Genomic DNA, 24,474 nt, shown 5'->3' with positions numbered 1-24,474 from the left:
GCTCTGGTGTGGCCAGATGAGGTTAGACTAACAAAGGCAGATCCTTTGATAGGCACTGATGATGCTTAGGTTGTCCGTGTTGTTTTTTTGGCTGTTTTTACTCGTGAGGGGGAGAAGTGTTATTCAATGTATGGGCATGTTCTCACATTCATGTCGACGGTTGTTACGCAATGACGCCAACATGCCGAGCCTCCACACGCTGATTGCTAGAAGTGCACGGACCGCGGTTCTCGGTGAAGTTTGCTGAACTGACTGAAGCTCCTACAGGGGACGGTCTGCGCTTATCCACTGCAGCTTCTCGTGATGGCGAGCATGGAGATCGGAAACTGACTTGTCGTTTTTCTGATGTCGCAACCCACACCGCTGCTGTCGGCTGTTTTGCGGCGGTCCGTAAATCTCTGTAATTTCTGGTCAGATTGGCCTTTGTGAAGCTTGGCTTCTTCGGCATTGTTGACGCCAGGGTGCAGGGGGGACAGTGTTCTTTATTGTCCTGCGTCGTTTCAAATGTGTCAACTATTCTTCTTTTTGTCTTTTTTTTGTTACACCTCCAGTCTGGGGTGTAGTCGAAGGCGCAAGAACGCATACCTGTCTGCAGTTTTCTTGTTGAACGCCATGCGACTTATACTTTTCAGCCGGTCCCGAGATTTCTTCATTTCGTGTATCATCGTGTCTCGGCAGTAACGGCTGAGTAACCTCTCAGGCAGGTTGATTGGCCCCAAAAAATCTGCCGCGTGGAAGGTTACAGGTTCTGGGCACGATCAGGAGGGTCGTCAGGTCAAGTACTGATGCGTGATGACTGACTGTCGTGTGTGTCATAACGCAAGCACCGCCGGAACTACCCAGGCGCCGGCCCGGGGTTCTGTTTTACTGGGGGCCCGAAGAGACGGTGTAAAATTCTTCTCCAACACAGTTATCACTCGGGCGTTTTCACCGTGGATTCTCCCGCTGGTCACCCAGGACTTTTTTTTGTCAGAGAACGTGCTCATGTGCTTCTCCACGAGCTCAATGCTGTTGTTTCGCCGTGCTGCCGCAGCGCGTCGTTGCTCCGTCGAAGTCCACGCCCCCACTTCAACTGCAACGCCGCGAGGCGTCGCACTTCTACTCTATGGTCCCCTGGTGGTGCCCGCTTTCCGGAAACGGTCGTGGTCGGCTCGTATGGCAGGTAGCTATTATACGAGGACCGTAAAGAAAAAGAGGAGGTAACGCGACACTGTAGCAAGGTACAAGCCGTGGTGTCTTTTGCGCCAGGTGGAACTCATAGTCAGTATAGCACTCAGCTGGACAGAGGGCGGCACCAGTGCGCCAGGAAAAGTATCTGGGACAGTCACGTTGATTCAGTACTACAAGTATTCAAATACTCTTGGTGGAAGAGGCTCCAGCTCGTGCTTGCGCACGGATGCATGTAGGTGCGGATCTTAGACTGCTGGATCCCTGCGGTAGAGCTGCAAGAGTAAGTGGTGTAGTTTCCGTAACTGATCGTCTCACCTTTTCCGGTGTTTCTCGGCAGTCTGTTCTGTCTGGAAACGGTACCTTGTTCAACCAGCACTGTACAGTTTTCCGTTCGCAAGCGATGTTAGCTGAGCCCCTACCCCTTCCACAAGCTGAACGAGAGGGAGACAAGCACGGCCATGAAGCGCTGCCCTGAACCGTAGGCCTGGCTTCCCCTCGTCCCAGTCTTTTCATGGACGGCCACTATGCGTCATCCCTTTCCATGTCGCCAACTCTACTTTCGGAAGCAGCGCCACACCACCCCTGGGCATGGTTCGCCATTATCGGATGCAACCTAGCTCGTTGTGAAGGCTAGTGCGGGGTCTCGCGAGAGCTCAGTGGGTGTTACCCGTTGCACTGAGATAGCTCGCAGCTGTTTCGCTTCGCAGTCAACTGCCTAGTTCGTAGTCGAAGCTTATTAGCGGCTACAGGAGAAGCCACATAAGGCCTTCACTTTTCTGTCTTGGAGTATCCTGTCTCAGCGTTTCACCTTCTGTCTCGCGGGCCGAGTGATGAAGAACAAAGGTGGGACTCGGCGCACGGATGACCTGGCAGCTAGCAGGTAGCATCTTGCATTCTTCCACCTTATACCTCCCGAGAGTAAAAGTTTAGGAACTACAGGGGATAAGCAAGAAAGTATCTTCCTTCGCTGACTCGGCGACGAAGGAGTCGATACATGAATTTGACTTCTGGTTCGATCGCCAGTTCTGTAGTAGTCTTCTCCCCGCTGCTCGGGCAGTAGGAGCGGCGGATGACGAAACTGCTCTGGTCTCCGGCCTCTTGAGCCTTCCAATCGCACATCAGATAAAGCTTCACGTTCCCGGAGGTGCGACACGAGATCCGAGTTTTCTTGACTGGTTTGCTCCACCTTCGCAAGAACCCAGGCCAGTTACGAAGAAAGTTCGAGCCGGGACGACCCGGTAGTCACCATTTCCGTCGGCTCCACGATATAAGGGAACGATGCTTTCGTTCCAGTATTCTTTCTTTTTGTACCGATTCTAAGTAGGTTAGTAGTTGAGAAGCATCGGAGCCAGGCGCAATGCCAGAACGTGTTGTAGCTGTAGGGGACGTTGATCCTAAGTGCTCATCACCTTTCGTTCCACGTAAATCGGGGAAAAAGGAAATTAAGGTGCAGTCAGCACATTCGATCTCAAGAAAATTTTCTTCGGAATGACTCTTCCTCTTACCACAGTCCTGAGTTTGTTTCTCTGCTGCTGATGCCGTCTGGTAAGTTCTCCACTTATTGCCAGAAGACCTCTTTCTAGAGCTGTGGTTCGTAGCCTTCTCACTGGTCATATGTAGTCGCAAGGAATTTTGTACTGCTTGGAGACAATAGGTGAGATCTTCCTTTTGCTCGGGTAAAAAGTCGTCTGAGAATAGCGATACATGGAATAACCGCAAGCACACGGAGATCTGAGGTCAGTATGCGCACATAGTAAAGCTAGAAAAAAGGGCTATAACTCGAGGAGTGAGCTTTTCTTCCTGTTACGATGCATCTGAAAAGTTCCCAACGATCCCTGAACTTCATCTTCTTTCGCTCTTCCCTCTCCCTCTGTGGAGTCTCATACAAAAGTGGAAATATCGTTGGGAACCAAGGAACGCTAACATGCATGACGCTTGATTCCTGCTCTGCATAGACATTCGTTATTGTGCTTCACTCGAAGCCACGCCGGAGAGCAGATCAGATAGCCGTAATTGAGAAGAGATGTGATATCCATCTACTTTGAAGAATTCAACTTCAGTCGAACCCTGCTCCTGTAGCTGAGATGTGCGCATTCTCGACGGGGAAACTACATTAGTGAGCTTGTATTACTAGTGAAACAACCAAGAATGCTCTCACTCACCGGTGCGATTGCAGATACTCCTCAGAAGAAGATGCAGAGAGGAGAATCGAACCCAGCCGGTGTTTGCAACCTGCAGGCATTGTACAAACAGCAGCGTTCAGCATATAGAACCTCGAAAAGAGATGTCCTCGCAGATTATGAAACACCCCGACCTGCTGCATCATGGTAGGAGCACAGTGGCCAGGACCGCCCGCTCGAGACAAGAGAGAGACGGTAACTCTGTTTCTCCCTTCGACATCATCCCTTACCTCGGGCAACTCCGCCCAACTAGAGAGAGAGGGTAGAGCTGCCGTCTGTGGAAAGGATTCCGTCGTAAATACAAAGCTCTTGGGAAACGAACGACTAATGACTTGTTGGGGGAGAACGACTTCGAGTATGAACAAGCTTCGCGATGTGACGACAGCATCCGGCCCCAGCATCTGTCTTGTCCCGAAAAGAATATCTCAGAGCTAGCCAGCAGCAACATGAATGGGAAGTCTTCCACAATGGGCATCAATCAATGATATTTCTAGTTTCGACTATAGCAGGCGCGACCAATGGAATCTGTTCTTTCTTGTCTGTGTTGGCTCCACTTGTATTTAGACGGACGGATAATAGGCGGTGTCTTAAGAGACCTCTTCCAGTTCTCCTCTACGAGTATGGTGCCCCTACTGAGCGAAACGATACGGCAGATGCATCATGACTGACAAGAGGAAATGTGACATTGGAGGAGGCGAGTGCCCACGCCCGTCCAAAACTCTATCTACTTTCGCACGGCCCCGACTGTACGGTTACTCTGGCTGAGACGAAAAAGGAACTCTAACAGGTATGCAAGAAGGAGTGTCTAGGCTCTCCCAATAAGTTTCGTCTTACAGCATTCAAGCAATCGACGATTTCTTCAGCAGTTAAGACGGGTGACAAAGAAAATGCGTATCTTCCTGATTCATGTTTGCTTGTGTACAGTTCGGAAACGCGTTTACGTAAAGTAACATCCAGTCCTTCCCCCTCTTCGACAGGCTTTTGCCGAGGAAAAGACAGCGCATGACGAAGAGGCGAAGAGGAGATCACCGACACCTGACGAACGTTCTCTTGTCCTAGTGTCGTATGGCTCTCATGTCCTAGTGTCGTATGGCTCTCATGTCCGTCGTAAAGATCTTCAGACTGATGATGAAGAGGCTTTGATAGCTGGAGATCGATTCGAGTATCAGGTTTTAGGCTGATGTCACCTCGTGCTCCCCTCTCACTTTGTATGGGCGCCCACGTTCCCCCAGTACTAACTCCAGTATCATGGTCATGCGCGGGATGTACACTGGGTGTAATCGTGGTTGCTTCATTGTCCTCCCCCTTCCTTTGTCCTACACAGCTACCGCGTGAACGGAAGTCCCCACGAAACTGGACGTCACTATTCTTGCATTCTTCTTTCACCTCTTCCCTGTCTCGTCTTGTAGTGAGAGAGGCAGTCAATCTAGCAAGGCGCTTCTGCGCATCTCCGAGGAGGTAAGTCGCCGCAGGGAGTTGCACAAGTATTTGAGATGTACTGAGAAAATCACGGGAAGACGAAGCTGTCAGCTGGAGAATCATCCTCTGTAAGTACACTGTCATTCTCTTCATTTCTGAACATACCACTATTTCTGCGTCGTGCTTATTCATCTTGCAACCCTTTCCAATCTCCTTTAGCTTCTCTTTGTCGCTGCTGCTATTGTCTTTAACGCCCACGATTCGTTGATTTGTCTTCGCCTCGTCGTTTTTCTTTCTCTCACTATCCTCTTTCTCGCCTATCTCCTTCGACGCGGAGATAAGAGCGTGATGATTTTGATTACCTATCGGACTGAAACTTGAACTTCTGGTGCAATGAAGACATTCACTGTCTTCTTTGTGTTTTCCTAAGGAAAGAACGAGGTGATGAAGAATACGCGTAGCTGAGAGAATAAACAAAGATCGACTGGCCACCGAAAGACGAGCACTACCATCCCGGCTACCGTGATGATGAGTTGAGGAGTTAGAACTATCCAAGACCCGGTGCTTTTCATTAGACCGCATGTATGCACAGCATCGATCAAGGAGTGCCCATACAGCTTCTTCAAAACAGAGCAAACTCGACTTCTCCCCTCTTCTCTTTGTTGCTTCTCGCAGTTGAACAAGATTCCGTACAACAGGAAAGGCATCACTAAGAAGAGTAAGCAATTGTAGATCTTGTCGCTTTTTCTCATCAGCTCTTTGCTCAGATATCTCCTTCTCATGCACCATCACACGCGGTTTCTTCTTATCATCGACCGCACCACTATACGCTGTTGACTGATTATGTCGCCCTAAGACAAGATCTTCCTTCCATAAAGCTAAGGTGTCTATGGTCGCAGGGTCTCCGGCAGGAAAAACAGAGGTCCTCCCTACCGTCGCGCTGGCGAGGGGGAGAGGAGATGAGAAGAAAACGCTAGGAGACGAGACAGATGAAGACCTTCGACGGATTTCGTTCTCTTCAGAAAGAGACGGAAGGAGAAAAGTGTTGTAAAGAAAAGGAGAAAGGCTCCGCAAGGAGGGTCGCAAAGAAGCACATTGGCTCCAAGACCATAGAAAGTTCACTTGCTCGGATTCTGTTAAAACTTCCTTGGCATATCGAAGGCATGGAAAGCCATCGAGGTACTGTGATAATGACGACAACTCAGCCAAACCCGCACCATGTAACCCGCCTGAACCGCTATACTCAGAGAAAACGGTGAAAGGCGATGACGATCTAGCGTCTTCTGTAGAAGGACTACGAGGAGAAACGGGGTCCTTCCTGGTCCTCCTCATACCCGTTCTATCATTCGTGTGCTCGGCGTGATTGTCCATCCGTCTTTCACTTACTTCTCCTTCCCTCATCCAAATCTCTTCTGAAAGAAGAAGCGAATCTGATTCTTGCAGTGCTGTTTCAACAGAAGTCCCTGCTGTGTACTCTCGAAGTTTCTTTCCGTTTGCTTGTCCTTCCCCGCCTGAAAAGAAATTCTCCTCCTTGTTCTTTCTCTCATCTTTCTGAGAAACATCGTGCAAGGAGTTGAGCGGCAACTTTTCTCTACAGGGCTTGGTCAAATGGGATCTATCAAATTCTTCAGTATGAAGTCTCGACGATCCTTCTATCAGAGAGAAGTCTTCACGGGGGGAAGCCGTGCCTGTCTCTTGATGCTCTTGTGATCGTAGTTTTCTCTGTTTGAGTGAGGAGACGATTTCAGAGATAAACGTGTCTAGGGTACCTTCATCTTTAATATCAGGGATCTGTTTTGAAAAGTCTTTTAGGCCAAGAAAATGGTGAAGAACAACTCCAAGAAAAAGATGATGATGCTTCAGTGGCCTATGAGAACTGACAAGGGAAAGGCCAGCGATAAGAGCAGATCCGTCGACAGCTAGCTCAAGACGATGATGGTGTCTTGAAAGGTATTGAATCGATTGTCTCCATGGAAGTGAGGAGACAGGGCGTTCTGTTGATTCGAGCCAATGAAGACGCTCTAGAACCTTCAAAGTTTGAGACGAGGACGAAGAATGAGAGGCGGCACAGTAGGACGCAGATCTACGTGCATCGTGATGTGGATGATAAGCAAAGGGAGACAAAGAAGAAGGCGAAATGATCACTGAAGACGACAAGACTCCACGAGACCCAAAGAAGCGAGCAAGGAAGCCCGGAGTGAAGGGACATGAAGAGAAAACTTGTCGTGATGAGGGGGAAAGGAGAGAAGAGAGAGGATTTAAGAAGGAAAGACAGTAACGGGGAGAAGACAGGGAAGCGGGACTACCGAGACGCAAAGGAAAAAGAGACATCAATAAGAAGGCCTCGTTGTCCTCAGATCCGACTGCTAGCCTGGGTATCTCTTGTACTCTGGGCGCAGAGCTTCGAGCGAAGAGAGAAGACAGAAAAGGGGGGGAAGTGAAAGTCAAAACAGGAGAGAGCGGAAGGCCATCGGGACTGAGAGAAGCACCATGACATGACGCGGATGGGGCGCGACAACTGCCTGCAGCTCTTGAGCTGTACATATAGAGGGTTTTTGAGCCCAGCATGAGAGCGATGCCTCATCTTCCCGTCTGCTAGTCGCTACGAGGAAAGAAACAATCGAACAGAGGAAACACAATTGAGAAAACAAAGCTAGGCAAAGCAGAGACAAGAATCTGTAAGAGTGTGCGAAGGCGATGAGTAGAGAACAAAAGGCGACGACGAGGGGGCAGTTTAACGTCGGTGGCCGAGACCTATAGGAAGGCAGGACACGAGCGAGAAATGAGTGAACACCAAGATACAAGAGGAAAGGGTACGCTCCAGGATTCTTACACACGGTTTGAAGAAATGTCGAGAAGAAGATGAGAGCTGATATAAAACTACCAAGCAGGTGATAGCGGCAACTGGGCATATATATGGCCCGAGGGCGCAGCAGCCTTTCAGAGTGAAAATTAAGACAGGCCTTTCTTCACAAAACGAGGTAAAAGAATGAAGACAAACCGGACAGATGGATAACCTACAGCCAAGGGGAAGAAGCCACAAGGAGGATGGAGATGGCTATTTATGTTGGAAAGATAGCAAGTTAGAATTCGCGCCTTCTGTTGAAGAAGATCTAGAAGGTTTGGTTCTTCCGGCCTCACTTCTTTGAAACGGTAGAAGAATTACTGGGCCAGACGGTTGAATGAGAGGAAAGACTGTCCCGTACGCAGACTTCCAGAATGCCTCTGTTCAAAGCTTTCTACAGTTCTCTAGCTCTAGTTCACACCGATGTCGGAAATTTGGTGAAAAGAAAGAAAAAGATAAGCAAGAGGAGAGAAGAAGACGGACAGAAGGAAAGAAGAGACTTTGTCGATCCCCCCAGACGCGGATAACCGGCCAGAAGAACGAAGGAGACTGAGGTTTTAAGCACTAGCTTTACTTTTGGATGAGAAGCAATGGATGCCAAGCAGAAGGGAAAAAGAACGACGAAGTGTTGCACGTACGAGAGAACGCGTACACGGGCGCGCAAGTCGGTCCGGGAGAGGGAGAGAAAAGAACTTGAAGAACCAAGTGTGGATCATATAAGAAGAGAGCACGGGAGACTGCAGGGAGGCACGAAAGCAAACGAGCTTCAGGCAAGGTTGTTCATGAATCCAAGTGAAGGACGGAAACTCGGCACTCTGTTCCGCAACGGACGAGATGTAAGGTAGGCATGGAGATTGCCTCGGAACGGGAGAGAGCGAAATTGAAACGTTGATGAATTGGTCGCGTACAGTCAGCTGTACCTTCGCCCCTCAACAAAGACGACGGGCGACAAGCAATAGAAACGACTACGACGGGGAGAAGTAGAAGGGTGCTAGTCTAGCGACTACCTGAATGGCTTTATGTGACAAGTCGAGTCGAGAACGGGAGAAGTCCACTTGGCATCGAGTCCTTAAAGGAAGGTCCTTAGCAAAGTCAATGAGGAGGTCTCTTGGCTCTTGAGAGAGGAAGAAAGAAGTACATTACTAGAACATAAGCTACTCTAAAAAAGTGGAGCTGAACGTTCATCGGACAGAAACACGGACGCATGCAGGAAAGGAGACAGCTAACCTGGAAAGACTGAGGACCGTTCACAATCTTCACTACCCAAGAGAAATTTTACTCCAGGTATTAAATCTTGGAGAAGAACAGAATAAGTCCCGGTATTGGATAACGAAGTCACGCCAATGGGCAAGACCTCGAGTGTCGAGTCATTTGTCCGATTCATCAACAGGCAGACGACACACATGGGGCCGACCTCCTCGTAACTCGTCATGGTGTATGCACACCCCAACGGCTAGCTAGCTGTGGGGATTGAGAATTACTTTTTAAAGAGATGACGTCGAAGACGTACTGGTGAAGTATATTTAGATATCGTCCAAGAGTACAGGACCGTTGCGCTCTGAAACAGAGAGAAGATCCTTCGACTGCGACCAAGGGAACCAAGTCCACCTGCTTTGCCCTTTGCAACAAAACAACCCGTCCCTTCCCCCCACTCATCATCCTGGTAGGCAGTATTACGTTGGAAGGCATGCAGGGAATGAATTTCTCGCACCCCCGCAAGAAACCTCTCAGGTAACTTGGTTTTTTATGGTCTTCGCCTTTCGTCAGCGACTGTGTCTGACGACTTCCCATATCACTGGACACCCACGACGTCGCACTCTTTCGTCCTTTCTGTTCTTATCTCCTCGAGGCGTTCGTCTGTTCCCCACTTACGTCGATCCTACAGACTTTTCTCACGCCGCCTTCTAATGACATCTTGCTTCTTCCTCGCCGTCTTCGTTTCAGTTTTTCGCCGCGAACTGGCGTGGAATTTCGGCGTTTCACAGGGCTCCTTTTGACTCCGTCCTGACCGCTCCCTTCAGTCGGTGGAGTTTCTTTGTGTTGACCACGAGTGAAGAAGAGACTTTGGGAAAATGGAGAGTTCTATGAAAGAAGAAGACTCTTTTCAGCCTGTCCGTAGCAGGCGGGGCAAGAAACGACAGGGCCAGCCTCATTCAAATGCGAAGACGACGCCTACCCTGGCGCCAGGTCCTTATTCTCCCTCCCCGGATGACATGTGTGCTGAAACTGCCTCGAATCTTGTCCTTACACCTGTCAAAGATGATACAACACTCTTGCCTTCGAGCACAGGAGCCGACTTGTCGGAACACGATGAAGGAGAAGACCATGGGGGGGGGAGCAAGGGAGGAGGTCGCGACGATGATCACATGGAAGGGGAAGACGAAACTGACAAGTCAAAAGCTCGGGAATCGTTTCAAGAAGACTCCAAAGATGAGAAACACCTTCATCGTCATAAGCAACCATCTGAGGAGAGTTCAGTGAGCCCCCATCATAAAGAAACTTCTACTTTCTCTTCTCCTTCTCTTCTGTCTTCTTCACGTCTCCCGAATTCTTCCTCCATACGCAAAGCCAGCAGGAGTTCCTCTACCAACCACCGTCCACCTTCTACCCTTCGGTTTGAAGTAAGAAGGCTCTTAGTCCCCCAGCATAGACTCTCCCCTTTACGAAAACACTGGACAGAGATCGTCGAACCTCTCGTTACTCATCTGAAACTACAAGTCCGGATGAATACAAAGAGACGTTGTATAGAACTTAGATGCCGTATCCATGACAACAATGAAGAGAAAGGTGTTCTAAACCTGAGTGATGTGACCGTCAGTAACAACACGAGTCGTATATATCTTCAGAAAGGCAATGACTTTGTCAAGGCTTTCCTCCTCGGCTTTGAGCTGCGTGATGCTATTGCTTTGCTGAGGCTGGATGATCTATTTATTGAATCCTTCGAAATCAAAGATGTCAAGCGACTCTCCGGGGATCATCTCAGCCGATGTTTAGCTCGACTGAATGGAAGAGAAGGCAAGACAAAGTATGCTATTGAGAACTCAACGAGGACGCGTCTTGTCTTCGCCGATACTCGGATCCATATCCTAGGCAGCTTTGAAAATATCAAGCTAGCGAGACACTCCATCTGTTCTCTTATTCTTGGTACCCCGCCTGGGAAGGTGTATAACCACCTGCGGACTGTTACTAGGAGGTTAGCTGAAAGACTCTGAAGATATTGAACTGCAACAAAGAAAAGGTAGAAAGGAGGTATGCGGAAGAGAAGGAGAAGGCGTCTAGCGGAAGGAGAAGCAAAACAACGAGAGAAGGAACAGAAAGCTCTCGCAGATGAACAAGAAAGCACTCGTCTCGTAGAAGACAAAGGGGTGTTGCATTGTGAAGAAGAGACGGAAGCAGGAGAGAAATGAGCTGTGACCGCAGAGCGTGGTACTGAGGAAAGAAGAAAGAGTAGATGTACTAGGGAGACAACGAAAGCAGTGATGCGCGGAAAGAAGGAAAAAGAAGGCTGAGTGCACAAGATCGAAAACGAGAAGTGAGAAGAGGAGAAATGCCGTGTAATTCACTTCCTTTTGAGAAGACGAAGAAAAGATCAAGTTGGGGGTGATAGAAGACTAGTGCAGTATCTTCTCGCCTTCTGTCTTCTCGTGCTGGTTGCGGGTACACTTGGATATTGTTGTCCTGACCGGAGCGGAAACGAAAGAAAGATATTTACAGCACCGTCCACAGTTACGACGTACGAGGTGTCTGTACACTTGACTGTTCCCACAGATACAGTCTTCTCTAGACAGACAAAGGAGAGGAAGAGATGTTCTCCTGTTTGAGGGCTTTGGCAGCCGATTTCCTCTTACCTCATTCGTTCGCTCTCTACAGTGTGACGTTCCTCTTCTTCCTTCTCAGTGCTTTCTCTTCTGTCCCCCTTCTTCTCCGTGCGGATTGAGTTCCCTCTCTAACCGCTCTACATCACTCTCCGTTCTCCTCTTCGGTAGTCGTCACCAATATTTTTCATTTTCGTGTTGAGAATGATCTGCCAAACTGTCAGACACTCGACCCGACAGAGTCCAACTAGCTGTTCAGCTAAATATTTGTCCCGTGCCTGGGTCCGTATTCGAGTCTCAGAATGGCCAAGGGGAAGAGAAGTTTCTCACTGATCTGCTGGTGAAAAGCAGACTTCGTTGATAAGATTCTCTTTTCGTGTTTCTCTTAGACCGAAGCAGGTTAAAGGAATCAATCAGTTGATTGGATCAGCTCGGCCCGCCCCGGGGAAATTGGGTGAAGCTTCGTCTTCCGACGCTTCTCGTTTCCAGTTAAAGGGAAGTATGCATCAGGATTACGAAGACAAAGAGAACCATGAACGCAGGCAGCTATAACACTTTCTTCTCTCTACTGCTACCGCACAAATTTCTCCGTTTGATCCTCCTATGGTGTACGCGCAGTCTAAAAACCTCCCCTCGGTAATCACCAGTCCAGCCTTGACTCGTTAAAGTGTATAGCCGCCCTACTGTTTGTAAAACGGTTGAGGGTAGTATGGGTCTTACAAGAAAATAGGTTGATACTGACATTCAAGGCAAGTTGGAGAGAAGACTCAGCTTTCGGAAAGCATCAGCGTTATGCATTCTGGTTGTTTCTGCTTCTAGGCGAGTGAGCGCGCAAGCATACAAGAGATAGATCTCGTAAGCATGCTCTTGAAGTTGTTATTCCTATCCTTGTCCCACTATACAAATGAAAATGAACGAACAAGACAACAGGCTCTCTCGTTTCACAGGGAATGAGGGCTCACCCTTCACGGCAATAAGAATGTAGACTCTTGTCTACGCGTCAGTGAGGATACGGGCCGTCTAGCCAGGGTTCTGTTCTCTTCACCAGGATATCCTGCCTCTCGGCCGCAGACTCGCAGCGTCTTTTTGAGCAGAACAGCAACACCGCTAAAGGCACGTCAAAAGCTACGGTCTGCCAATTATCGGCATCTCGCTGTTGAATGGGGTATGGGAGATACATAGGTATCCAGGCAGGAACGCACCGAGCTTTGCCGCAGGTCTCCTGTGCGTGCACACCCGGTTGGAGGAGAAATGATTGTGAAGGTAGAGACGTAGTAACAAATACACAACCAAGCTCTCTTCAGAGAAAAAAACGAACGATGCCGTCACGGTTCTCCACCAGCAACTGTAAAGAGCTGAATACAGGGAGACCGGCATTCGTACGTACACTAACCTTTTTCTCAGGCCCTGAGGTAAACGTTCTTTCTTCACGGAGGGGTCCTTTGTTCTCTCCGGGCCTGAAACTATGCCAATATGGTCGACACTCTTTAAAATTCTTCGGAGACAAAAACTTTGTCTTTCGTTAGTTGTTAGATGGAACGCGTTGTTCGCAGCACTCCGGTGTATATGCAGTTAAACGAAGCCATGACTCTCGCTATGAGCTTGAGAGAGGCAGAAAGAGATTTCAGATATTCTGGAATTCAACACCGAGTACTATCGTCGCTGATGTGTGCTCTCGGAAAAGTAACCAACTAAACTTCTCAACGGCCGTCCCTTTCCTCTCTCCGAAGCACATGCTGCCTGCCCCCTGTCGCTTTGTTGTCTTTTTCCGTTTCTCTTACTTGTCGGAGGCCTGTCCTATCTCTCCTTCCGCACTCCAGCACGAATCTCTCATCTTTCCGTCTTTCTAGATATTTGCCCGAAAACTCATTCCCGGGTTCTGCTTAAAAGAGAAAGACTTTCTTTGTAAAGCGACAGACCGAATCTTCTTGCGGTTCTTCAGTCACTTTTCTTCCTCTCTTCTTGAGAAACCAGACTGCCAGATTTGCGCTTTCGCGTGGTGTCCGTAGTCCTCTTTCCTTTTTCCCATGTTCTGTTCGAATCGACTGTCGCTGCCTTTTCTCTTCTTCGTTCTTGTGAGTCCCCTAACTTCGTTTCCTCGTCGGTTCCCTCTGAGTGCGTTTGTCTTTTTGCTGGTCTGCGCGCTGTTACCTTTTCCAAGCCTCCGGATCAGTGGCCGTGTACTTCAGCTTCATACCTTTTCTTTCTCTTTCCTCTCGTCTCCGTCTTTTTCAAGATGTCGATACGGTAAGTCGTTCTTAGGAAGGAAGGTAGCAGGGGCGCCCTCAGAGAAGTTCCCTGCTGGAGAAGCAGTCGTGACGCGAACTGTAGCGATCGGGTCGTTAGTGAGGAGTTGCTTCTCTCTCTGAATTTGTTTTTCGTCACCAGTTCTAGTGGGAGTTTTCTACCTCAACATTCTTCACATACGAAAAAGGAGGAGAGTGTTCATCGGAAATAAGTGAGGGTTGTATCTTCGGTATCTCTCTTCTGCTTCTCTTCTTTAGTGACGTTCGTCCAGTTTTTCGTCTCACGGAATTCAGGGAACTTTCACTTCGACATTGACTACTGGTCTGTTGTAGGGTGTCTACACATCGCAGATTCAGCCACCTCCCACCCAGGCGAAAGACTTCCGGGGTGTCCCTCGATGTGCGTACGGATGCTCTTTAATCTATGTCTATCCGACGTCTTGCCAGTCTAGGCTCCTTTTGCCTCTCCATATAGACTGCACATGTCTAACGTTTTCTCTACGGTGTACATACACGTACAGACACGTTCACTTGGATCTATTCCATCTAGTTCTTTTAGGTAGAATATCTTTTTTGTTCTTTTTGCGATTTTTTGCTACACGTGACTCGACTGTTTCTATGCTCTTATCATCATCCTGAGTTTAGACCGGATGGGAGTATTGAAGTGCTTTCCTTCTTTCCTATCAGGTCTCTAAGTGACTTGAAGGATTCCAAGGGAGACTCAAACAAGAAGAAAACATCAAGCTTTACAGGTGGAGAAAAGTCTGGCCTGGCTGTTGAAAATCCTTCTGATGACGAAGGCAGCGACGGTTCTCATCACGCGCCTTCTTCACTGCTTGGAGGATTCGCTCACGCTGTGTAAGACGACTGACCGGCACTAATTCTTTTCTTTCCTTTTCGACTTTTCTCAGTACGGACTTCTTACCTTTGTCCTCTTTACTCGCCTGACTGTCTTTGCCTTGTGTCTCAAGTGTCTCAGAAGGCCAGGGAAGGAGGAGGTGATGGGTACGGAGGAGAGAGAGGGATGATAGCGACGGTGGGGATGATGATCGACTCTGTGTATATATGGGAGTCTTTTCTCTTGCGATGGATTCCTGACGCATCGTTCTTGGGTCAGTGAAGACGCTTCGACCCAAGTGTCAAAGTTTGTTATGAATCTGTCTCAAAGAAAATCTTCGTACGATTGCACATCTGTTCGCTCACCTCTTTCTCTCAGTCATCTCATTCAAGTCCACCTTTGTCTCTGTCTGTATACATTGGGAGGACGTACAGACTTTGTCATGTATTCAGGCCTATATCTGTATGTGGGCATCTATATATCAATCTATGCTTTACCTAGCTATTTGTCCTTGATGTGTTTTATTTGTCTCCCTTATTCTAGGTATCTATCTGTGATGCAGATTGGGAGGGTTCAGAAAGGAAAAAATATGAAGAGAAAGAGGGTTTGTTCGTTCTTTCATTGTTGTGTTCTCAACTGTATAGACACGGAGCAGCCCCTGCCGGGTCGAGAAGAGTAGTGGTCTACAGAAACGGCTTCATCGTCGATAATGGAGATTTCCGTCCTCTCGATGACCCTCAGAATGCCCGGTTTCTTGAAGAGCTTAAAGCTGGGTAGGTCAACAACTACGATGACGTTCTCATGATCTATCTCTCATCGTATCCACTTTCCCTTCTCTTTCCATCCCTGTTCATAAGTACCTTACTTCAGAGCAGATCTGTACTACTTACGACTATCTCTACCCGTATCAGAGTATATGCATGTATTCGTATCTGCAAATTACGACTGTCTCTACCCGTGTAAGTGTATGTATATATATATATCTAATCATGTATGTGCACTGATGTACAGCAGCAGAGATATCTTCATATAAGACCCATGTATTAAGCATTCTTATCAGTTCTAGCGAACCCGCCCGGTTTCCCATTTCATCCAAGTGGATATAAAGAGATCTGCTCTCTATCTGACTGCCGTTTCTATACCGGTCTTACCAATGTCTCGTATATGTGTATCCCTCCGTACCTCTCTGTGTCTGTATCTCGTAGTCGATGAAGCCGCTGTATGGGTGTGTGTGTGACGTAGATTTGCGCCGCGTGAGTTGCAGGAGGGAGGGCGACCTGTCCATGTTGAGCTCATAAACAAACAGTCGGAAGATTACAAAGCTCCTCCTCCCCCTGCTGTAAGCTCGGTTCAGGACATACGATTGTCCTTCTTGCTGTTTCAGAAGGATATTGATTTTTCTTTTCCCTTGTGCATCTGGATCTTCCTGTGTCTCTTCTCACACTTTCTACCCTTTCTGGTTTCCCTCATCAACAGTGTGTGCATTCTACACACCCTAGAGATGCCGTGTTTCTATTATCCTTCTCTCTGCTTTTTTCTCAAACGGAAGGTCTTTCAATTTCTCCGCCTCCTCGCTAGGCTTCAGTGGAAAAGGAGGACAGCGCGTACAACGCACCGGCCTGGTAGGATAAGATGGTTAAGGACCTGCACGTATGCACTCACGCATGTATATCGATGTGTATGAGTGTATATATCCACTTATGTATATACACGTATCTGTACGCGTCTAGTTTAAGAGAAAATACACAAAACAGGCGCTCTTAAATCTGATCCCTGGATTATACATATCTGTGATGTTTGGTCTTTGTCTCTAGTATGTGCTGTTCGGAGGAGAAGGGCAGCGGTTGTCTTCGTCAGGGTGTACAGGAGGCGGTAGCAACGCAGGTGAATCGTCTTCTTGTGCGGGAGGAGCGGTAGATGTTACAAGAGGAGATGTGACGGTTAACGAGAGTGAGCCGACAACCGTCCTTCAGTTCCGATTTCATGATGGTCAGAGAAGGACACAGAGGTTCAATCAAAGCCACACCCTTCAGGATATTCGCAACTTCGTATCACAGTAAGCCTTCTTTTTGCGCTCCTCCCCCTCTAGATTCTTATTGATATCCTTCTCTTCTCTCCTCTTCTCGGCGTCATATATACACATATACATCTGTACATGACGACAAGGAGTCTGTCTACTACATAAAGCCCAGTTGCCGTGGTCGGTGGTAATACGTCTGTATATCTGTACACGTCTATCTACACACACAGGCTATCGTACCCACGTGGAGATATATACGTGTATATATATGTACGTGTACATACGTGAGTGGCAGAGAATGGCTTGAAAGCTAGGTTACACGTGTACAGCGCATTTCAGTTTCAAACCGAAGTGATATGATGGATGTCAAATAGTGGTATGAATATAGGCACTGTTTATATATACGTTGACTTTAGTTGCTCGTCTTCAGCATCCCCTTCCAGTTTCTGTCAAAATCTTTTTGTATCTCTTTCTTCTTCTTCCACGATTCTCATTCCTCGGCCTTTTGGTTCTTCCTGCCTCTCATTTTTCCTGCTACGACTATCAACTTGTTTTACCTCGGCCCCCCGTTCATTCATTCTTCGTTTCTCGTGCTTCTTTTCTTCTGCCTTCTGACGATGATGACAGAGTAGCGCCAGTGAATGGAGACTACCAGCTTCTTGAAGGCTTTCCTCCCAAGGAGATTAAAGCGTCTTTATCCACGACAATCAAAGAAGCAGGTCTCTTGAATGCTGCGATTGTACAGAAGATATGTTAAGGACTCCATGATGCAGTTCCTTCTCTCTTTCTTATCATTTCCATCAAAACATGAGTGTTGACTATTTTTTCAAGACTCGTATTCTTTCTCCTTTTCGCCAGTAGAAACCCCAGGAACACAAACAGAAAGAGAAAGTGACGTAGACGTTCGATTCGTTTTTAGGGATCGGTTATGCCTTTTCTTTGGAAAGCGAAAAACGTGGGAGAGAAAAGGGGAGACAGACGTACGTTTTTCTCCCCATGTCAGTTCAAGGGCACGAAGGAGAAGGGGAAAGGAGAGAAAGGAGAAGATGCTTTGAGGTCTGTCGTCAAGTTACTTGATTGACGAGTGATGTTTTCTCTTCTGGAGAAGAAAATCTTCTTTCCTTGCGTCCAAACTTTTTCCTCCGTAGCTTCGGAAAGATGTCACCCTACAGATGTGACAGTTACCTAAACACAGAACAAAACTTAGTTCATCGAGTGCGACTGTATAATATGCATCTGTCCGTGTATGTATATGTGTGTGCTGGAATTACCCTCTTCTGCATACATACATACATACACGCGTATCTATCTGTTCATGTCCGTGTATGCGAGGAGAGCAGCAGAATATGGCCGGCTCGCTGACCTTTCAGAAGCCTCAAGGGGACTTCGGGTGGAATACACAGGTCCATTCTTTTTCTTACTTTCTTACCGAGGGAGAGGTAGAAGGGTCGGGAGGGACGAGGCGGATATCATGACTACTAATATCTGGCTGCGTTTCCTTTTCTTTCTATTGTTTTCGATTCTCTCTTCTGAAAATTTACACAGTGGAGAATAATAAAGTAGGGATCAGAAAACTACGTTTGTGGAGGAGGTGGGGGCACATTTCACGCATTTAGGCTTCTCCTTCAGATCAGCATAGCCGGGATAAAGTGGGGTATGTGCGAGCGAACTGGAGTAGAGACAGCAGCGGAACTACATATCGAACAGCCTTTGCTAGTCAACAAGCTGGGTGACTAGTTGGAAGCAAGCTAGCCAGCTCCCGACGCGGTTTGTGTCAGGCGAGGTGGGAAAGCAGGCGGGTTTATAGATAGTCGTATAGGTGAGTGAAGTTCATTTATTGAAGGCGCGTAGCCGGGCCTTTTCTTTTGTCTGGAATGGAGAAGTCTTATCTCTCTCGGGTGACATGTTTCGTACCTTTGCGACGTGCATCTCTATACGCACGTAAGTACCCATTCTGTCAGCCGCGCTGAAGTATGTATAAGAAAGCATGATGTGGAATTGACGAACAACCGTTTGTGTGGTGTGAATATACAGTCCGAGAAAGGAGACCGTGAAAATATCCTTACCGGTCAGGACGTCATGTACAGCTGGGGGAGAAAGAGAAAAGGGTCTAAGGTCAGATGTATGTATATATGTATTCGCCGTTTCCACGGTATATACGGATGTCTGGTACACTTCGTAGTTACCACGGGCATCTCTCTTCACGCTCACACAAGATTCGGAGAACGGCCCCAGTATCGGCGGATGTCCCTGGGCTCTCGTGATCTTTCCATCTCACCCATGATATGACTGAAGGAAGAGAGTTCACAAAACCCCAGTTTTCCCTTTTGCAAGACAGATCAAAGCGTTGAATGAGGCGAAAAAAGATGAGGAGCGGTCCAGTTCTCGTTTTGCTGTTACCAGCACTGTTACAAACTGAGCTCGTTCTTCCCTTATTAGCTTGGCACGCACGGGGATCTATAGATGTGTAGGCATGTTGACCTCACTCCGAGAATTCATCGGAGTAACCCTCCTAGCATAAGGATTGCGTTGCCCAGCACACACACCAGGACAGCGGGAGGTTATCTCTATGAGCTTTGAAGAGTACAGCGGAATGAACAAAAGAACAGAACGGCAACTGCAGGAGGCCGGGGGGTAGAGCCACGATGTAAATGGAGCTTACAGCAAATGTTCGCCATCCTTGAAGAGTGGCTGTTTTCTGTTCTACGCAAGCTAGGAGAACCTTGATAGGCATTCCGATGTTTAGCGGCATCGGTTCTGGAGATTTATTACACCTCACCCCATCCCCGTCCTGTTCTGTGCGGCTTTCACAGAGAAGAAGTATCACGAAGATAGGAAGGCAGCAGAACAGATTTCTTTTCCGACCGCGTGGTGAGGAAAAAGAAGCAGCGAAAGAGATTCGGAACGGAAGGAAGAAACCACATTCGCATGTCACATGTCCGAAGGCAGTGTACACAAAGAAGGGGGAGAAGCTCGCCTTTAGCTTCGTTTTCATTGTATCGCTCACGTATACGGGTAGGGACAACTCTGCTTTTTCTTGCGCCAGGTCACGTTCGAGAGAGGGGGTCGACTGATTCTTTTAGCAGGAAAAGAAGAGGGCGGAAGCATTCTTTTGCTTCGAGAAGAGCCTCAGTACTTGCTGGAGTTGGAGACGGCCTTGTCTGGGTGTTTTAATTGAAGGATATGTAGGTCGCATCATGAGTGTCTGTCTAAGAAGTCCGATGACGGCAGAGGTGGACAAGAGTTTCAAAGGGGGGACGACACATTTCTCTTTCTCTTGTTTCTTAGCGTGTTTGCCACTGACATTTCCAGGGTTCTTCTTGGCGAACAGACAGAGACACGCAGCCAGAAGAAGCAGCCGGTTGATACAGATGGAGATGGAAGCCGGACGTCTGCCGATGTGGACTTGCAGTCGCACTCTTGTACCCCACCTGATCAGAGAAACCATGTGAGGCGATAGTGACAGAGGGCCCCGGCTAGTGTTCCTCAGGTGTGCATACAGTACACTACAAGCGCTGGGTGTGCCACGTGTCACTTGTTAGAATTTACTTGTCTAGGCCTTCCTTCAGGGCCGCATGTGATAAGTTCTACTACGTTGTGGAAGTAGTCGAACTGAATCCAAGTAACCAACCACCTGCCCAAGATCGGGTGTGCTGTGAGATGCAGTTCAATCCCTGCTCTTACGCAGTGGTACAATCTGTCACACGCGGGCGTAAGGGAAGGCCTGAACAAGCGGATCTCAACTACTGATACGTGGCAGAGCCAATGTTCGATAGTGGCAAAGTGCACTGGCTGGTGCTGCCCAGGTGTACATACAGTACACTTTGGAGGCAGCAGGAAAGGTTTCTTTTTCAGGTCAGCAAACTATCAGTTGATTCCCTCCTCCGTATGGGATAACAAAGTGCGGCCGAAAGTCAACAGTGAGAGACGCGGATTAAAGCGAGTGCTTGCCCGTTGAAGTTGTTCGCCTTCTTTCGAAGCACGTATCATTCACGACAAATCTCTCCCTCTTAGGATGCTACCTAACTAAAGCTTGTCCTTCACTAGCACAGCCGGTCAGTTCATTGCCGCCCCGTGTCCCTTTCTTCTCATTCTCATAGCACAACCTTTCCATATCGGCAATAGTACACCCTCACCAGGAGTAGTAGGCTGGCAACGTGTGCTTGTAGAGAATGAAACGCATGCTTTCGCAGTCAAGACGACCATTCTGATGAATACCTGTTAGCATGATGAAACCTTCCCGGATATGCCGTCTCTCAGCTAGCACAAAATCACTCACGACGTCTCTATCGTCTTCTCTTCGCTTTCACCCGGCCTGTACCACGTACCTTCTTTCAGACAGGACCCTCAAAGATCAGCATCAACACGTTGACACGACCAAGTACTCCCACGAAAGAACTTCTCTCTCAGTTAATGGTTAACTTACTAGCTCTTTTCTGAATTAATTCAGGACGGGAATGCCAGTGACACGTATCCGGGTCATTTGGAGGCATCGAGCTGTCCGCTACGGCACGTTCCGTAAGAGGAAAAGCACGAAAAGAGAAAGGACCGGAGGCTTGTACAGAAAAGAGTTGTGTACTGATTGCTTCCTGCAGCCTAAGCGAGTCTGGAGGGGCACCATCAAGCGGAGAAGAAGAACTTCATCGACTGGTGACCTGTGTGGTGTCGCAGGAAGGGCCACATCTACTTACAACTAGCTAGATGGGAATGAATGAGCAACATGACTGATATAAAAGAATCAGACTGAATCCTAAGTTCCTTCCCATCTCAATAGAGACTTTTCCCTTTGCTTGGTTCCTAGATTTTTTTTCAGACATTTGAAGGTCTGTACTGAGAGAAGACTGAACGAAGACCAAGGATCGAGACGTCGATTGGCTTGCTCATCGGGATTTTGAGCGCAAGAGAAAACGACGGATGATGACAGACTGGCACCTCTCTTTCTTTCTCTTTTTTTCCGAAGTGAAATATTTTTTCCCCGGCAAATACTTCGCGGACCGGAGAGACCATTGTTTTCACCTTTCATTCATCCCTCTCTTCCGTCTCCTTTTCTAATCTTTTCACTGTACCGATGAGAAGCGTGTAACTCTTCCCTCTTTCTGTCACCCATCTCGCTCTCGCGGTTGTGCCAGGAGTACATGAGACTCTTCTCTCTTTTCTTTTCATTGTCCCGAAAGTTCTCACTCGCGAGCTTTTGTTGATTCATCCGCTGGCTTCATGCCTGTGTGTTTCGTATGACACATATAAAACGCCGGAAAAGAGAGGTAGAGACGAACGCTCGTATCTTCTTTCCCTCACAACTCAGTTCCCTTCTTTCTTTTTCTTCTTCCCGTAGTCCGAGCTTTCCAGCCAGCCTGGCGTGGCCAAGATGGCGGAGACGGTACTTCTTTTTTCGAGATTTTGCTGGAACTAACATGCACATTCTCCGTCGTTCCTTCGCCTATTGACCCGAGACCTTCCCTGTTGTCCGTATTTCTCTTGAGGAGATAAATTATAGATTGGACGAGACGAAGCAACGAGCTCCGAGGAAGAGGCCGACGAACTTTCTTCAATACATGAGACACGGGACTTTTCTTTACAACAGGTTGAGCGTTGGAGCCTCGCTGGTTTGTTTCGTTGTCAAAGGCCTCTTTTGTCTATGTCTTCCTTTCTTCAGTTTTAGTTTTTCTTCCCCATCTCTTTACTGCTTGTTCTTCTCCCGTCCATTTCTTTCATACCTTCTCTTTAGTCAGCGGAGGGGGTCACGAGAATCCATTCATTGCGGTGTATGTGTAGGTGCCAATTCCCCGGAGGCTGTAGTGCATCCGTGTATGTATGCTCTTGGGACCTGATCACTATCACCCAGATATAGTGGCAATCCATTTTCGCCTAGAGAAGGTTTTTCTTTCTCGTTTGGCTCTCTTAGAGAAAAGAGATACACAACACAACTCATGGCGACTCCAAAGATCTCGCCACGAGGGGGAGGTGAGAGAGGAACCAAGCATGACGCTTCATCTCCTTCTTCTCCACCAAGCGAGAAAAAGGGGGCACTGGCTCCCTCAGCAGGAGATGTGCATTCCTCCTCTTCTTCCTCTCAATCTACCGGTGATGATGCCGCCCGCTCGGTGAATAAAGCGACTTTAGATGAGAAGGGAGAGAAAGAAGGATCTGGCATTGCTATCGCACATTCAGATGATAAGGATCTCCCTCCTTCTACAGCTTCCCTCACAACCACCAATACACCAAGCACTGTGAATAGAACAACAGCATCGGGGGTGAGCTCGACAGCTCCTGGGGAAGCTCGCACTACGATTGATACCGATCACACTAGGGGGCAAACAGGAGACACACAGGCTCTTCCCTCATCTGTGCCTTCACCTAAGTCATCGTCTTCTTCCTCCTCTTCCTCCTCGCGTCCTTCAGCCTTAACGGGGGGAGGACTCTCTTCTTCTTCTTCACCTCGTATTTCATCATCGACATCTTTAGCAGGCAATCGAAATCTTTCTACATCTCACGCAGCATCTCCTAGCCCTCGACAAGCTGTCGGCAGACAAACTCCTGGGGTTTCCTCTTCTTCCTCCTCTTCTGCTCGCGGTGGTCCTTCCTTGCCTTTATCTAGAGCTAGTAGCATCATGAGCAGACGCAGTAGTATTAGAAGTATTGACTCATCCTCCATGAATCAACGACGACCTATGCAGTCTTCAGCTCCTAGACTTGTTGAAGTACGTGGCCAATTAGCTGTCGACAATATCTCCAGTTTAGATGAACTTTTGAATCTTCTACAAGATGAGAACTCTCCATTCTATCTTCAACTCCAAGACGTAGAACTCCGTGTAGGCCCCAACCAAGTCACACGCCTTGGAGAGGCCTTACCTGCCCTAAGAGATCACCTTCGTGAAATGCAACGACAACAGCAACAAGAGACTACTATCACGAAGATTTCCCCTCCTTCACGGACTCCCGGTACAGTTCAAACGATAGGAGGAGGAGGAGGAGCTAGAGCCAGAGGGGATGCACGTTCCTCAAATCCTCGTGCTAAGGCGCCGCAAGCTACTTCAACCCAGCCCCAGGGGGGGGCATTAAGAACGGGGATTGTTTTCCGTGGAACAATTGAAGGAAGGCGAACTGAAGAAGGTGTCGCTTCAAGAGGAGGCCCGGGGCGAGATGTCTCAAGGACAAGCTTGATGAGAGGAAGCTCAAGGGGGGTCACAACAGCCGCGTCTTTATCATCTAGCAGGGGCACCACAGGGTTGGTAGGGCGTGCGGGGAGAGGAGAAATTCAAGCTAAGAGTGCCAGTGGTACAGCTCTAACACGTCAAGCGACTGCTTCTTCAAGAGGGCGAGAGGGCGTAGGGGGAGTCCGAAGTATCGCGGATATACGGAGAGAAAGAGAAGCCGAAGCAGCCGCAGGCGGAGGAGGGAGAGGGGGAAGATTCGGTTTAGATGAAGGAGGCGGTCAGGCATCCCAAGCTCAGCAAGCGAATCAATCCATCATGCAAAGGCTAGCCGAAGTTCAACAGGAGGTCAAGTCTCTACTAGCTAGTGAGGGTGTAACAAGCGATGCTGGTGCAGCGGCTGCTGGCAAGATGAAGAAGAAAGGAGATGGAGATGGAGGGGGAGGGGGAGAGAAGAAGACAGGGGCGGATCATCATGAAGGAGATGGAGAGACGAAGAAGATCGATGCTTTGAAGAACAAGCTTCTAGCGGGAAGTCATAAGGCAGGAGATGGGAAAGATGGTGATGGGAGTTCTAGTAGCAGTAGTAGCTCAAGTAAGGTTGGAGGGGAAGGAAGCAAGAGAAAGGAAGAGGATGAGAAGGAGAAGAAAGCGAAGGAGGAGGAAGCAGAAAGGAAGAGAAAGGAAGAGCAAGAGAGAGAGAAGAAAGAGGAAGAAGAGAGAAAGAGGAAGGCTGAAGAGGAGAACAAGGCTAAGGAGGCCGAGGCAGAGAGAAAGAGAAAGGAAGAAG

At 48.3% G+C, this 24,474-nt stretch overlaps 4 protein-coding genes across 4 annotated transcripts in view; 3 read left to right on the top strand and 1 right to left on the bottom strand.

Annotated features, from left to right (window-relative positions):
- Positions 1–1,529: 1,529 nt before the first annotated feature.
- CSUI_003211 (dna-directed rna polymerase ii subunit rpb1) lies at positions 1,530–9,166 on the bottom strand. Its single transcript, XM_068063409.1, has 4 exons — positions 7,911–9,166; positions 4,185–7,523; positions 3,333–3,402; positions 1,530–2,858 (listed from the first exon to the last, which is right to left on the bottom strand). Exons 2-4 carry the CDS (start codon positions 7,335–7,337, stop codon positions 2,413–2,415), a joined length of 3,669 nt encoding a protein of 1,222 aa, XP_067924619.1. The 5' UTR covers positions 7,338–7,523; positions 7,911–9,166; the 3' UTR covers positions 1,530–2,412.
- Positions 9,155–11,705, top strand: CSUI_003210 (pre-rrna-processing protein pno1). The gene has a single exon (XM_068063408.1). It carries the CDS (start codon positions 9,687–9,689, stop codon positions 10,824–10,826), a length of 1,140 nt encoding a protein of 379 aa, XP_067924618.1. The 5' UTR covers positions 9,155–9,686; the 3' UTR covers positions 10,827–11,705.
- A 1,037-nt stretch (positions 11,706–12,742) lies between these two features.
- CSUI_003209 (ubx domain-containing protein) lies at positions 12,743–18,630 on the top strand. The gene is made up of 6 exons (XM_068063407.1): positions 12,743–13,676; positions 14,363–14,533; positions 15,158–15,286; positions 15,756–15,852; positions 16,328–16,569; positions 17,161–18,630. Exons 1-6 carry the CDS (start codon positions 13,666–13,668, stop codon positions 17,288–17,290), a joined length of 780 nt encoding a protein of 259 aa, XP_067924617.1. The 5' UTR covers positions 12,743–13,665; the 3' UTR covers positions 17,291–18,630.
- A 2,676-nt stretch (positions 18,631–21,306) lies between these two features.
- The window catches only part of CSUI_003208 (uncharacterized protein), a 5,377-nt gene continuing 2,209 nt past the window's right edge, over positions 21,307–24,474 (top strand). The window contains exon 1 of the mRNA XM_068063406.1: positions 21,307–24,443. Coding sequence (XP_067924616.1) covers positions 22,461–24,443 — 1,983 coding nt within the window. The 5' untranslated portion in view covers positions 21,307–22,460. The remainder of the gene's footprint in view (positions 24,444–24,474) is intronic.

The sequence above is a fragment of the Cystoisospora suis genome (genome assembly GCF_002600585.1).
Source record: "Cystoisospora suis strain Wien I chromosome Unknown contig_1405, whole genome shotgun sequence".
NCBI classification, from domain to species: domain Eukaryota; phylum Apicomplexa; class Conoidasida; order Eucoccidiorida; family Sarcocystidae; genus Cystoisospora; species Cystoisospora suis.
The sequence above is the reverse complement of the archived record's forward strand: the minus strand, read 5'-3'. Positions and strand labels throughout refer to the sequence as shown.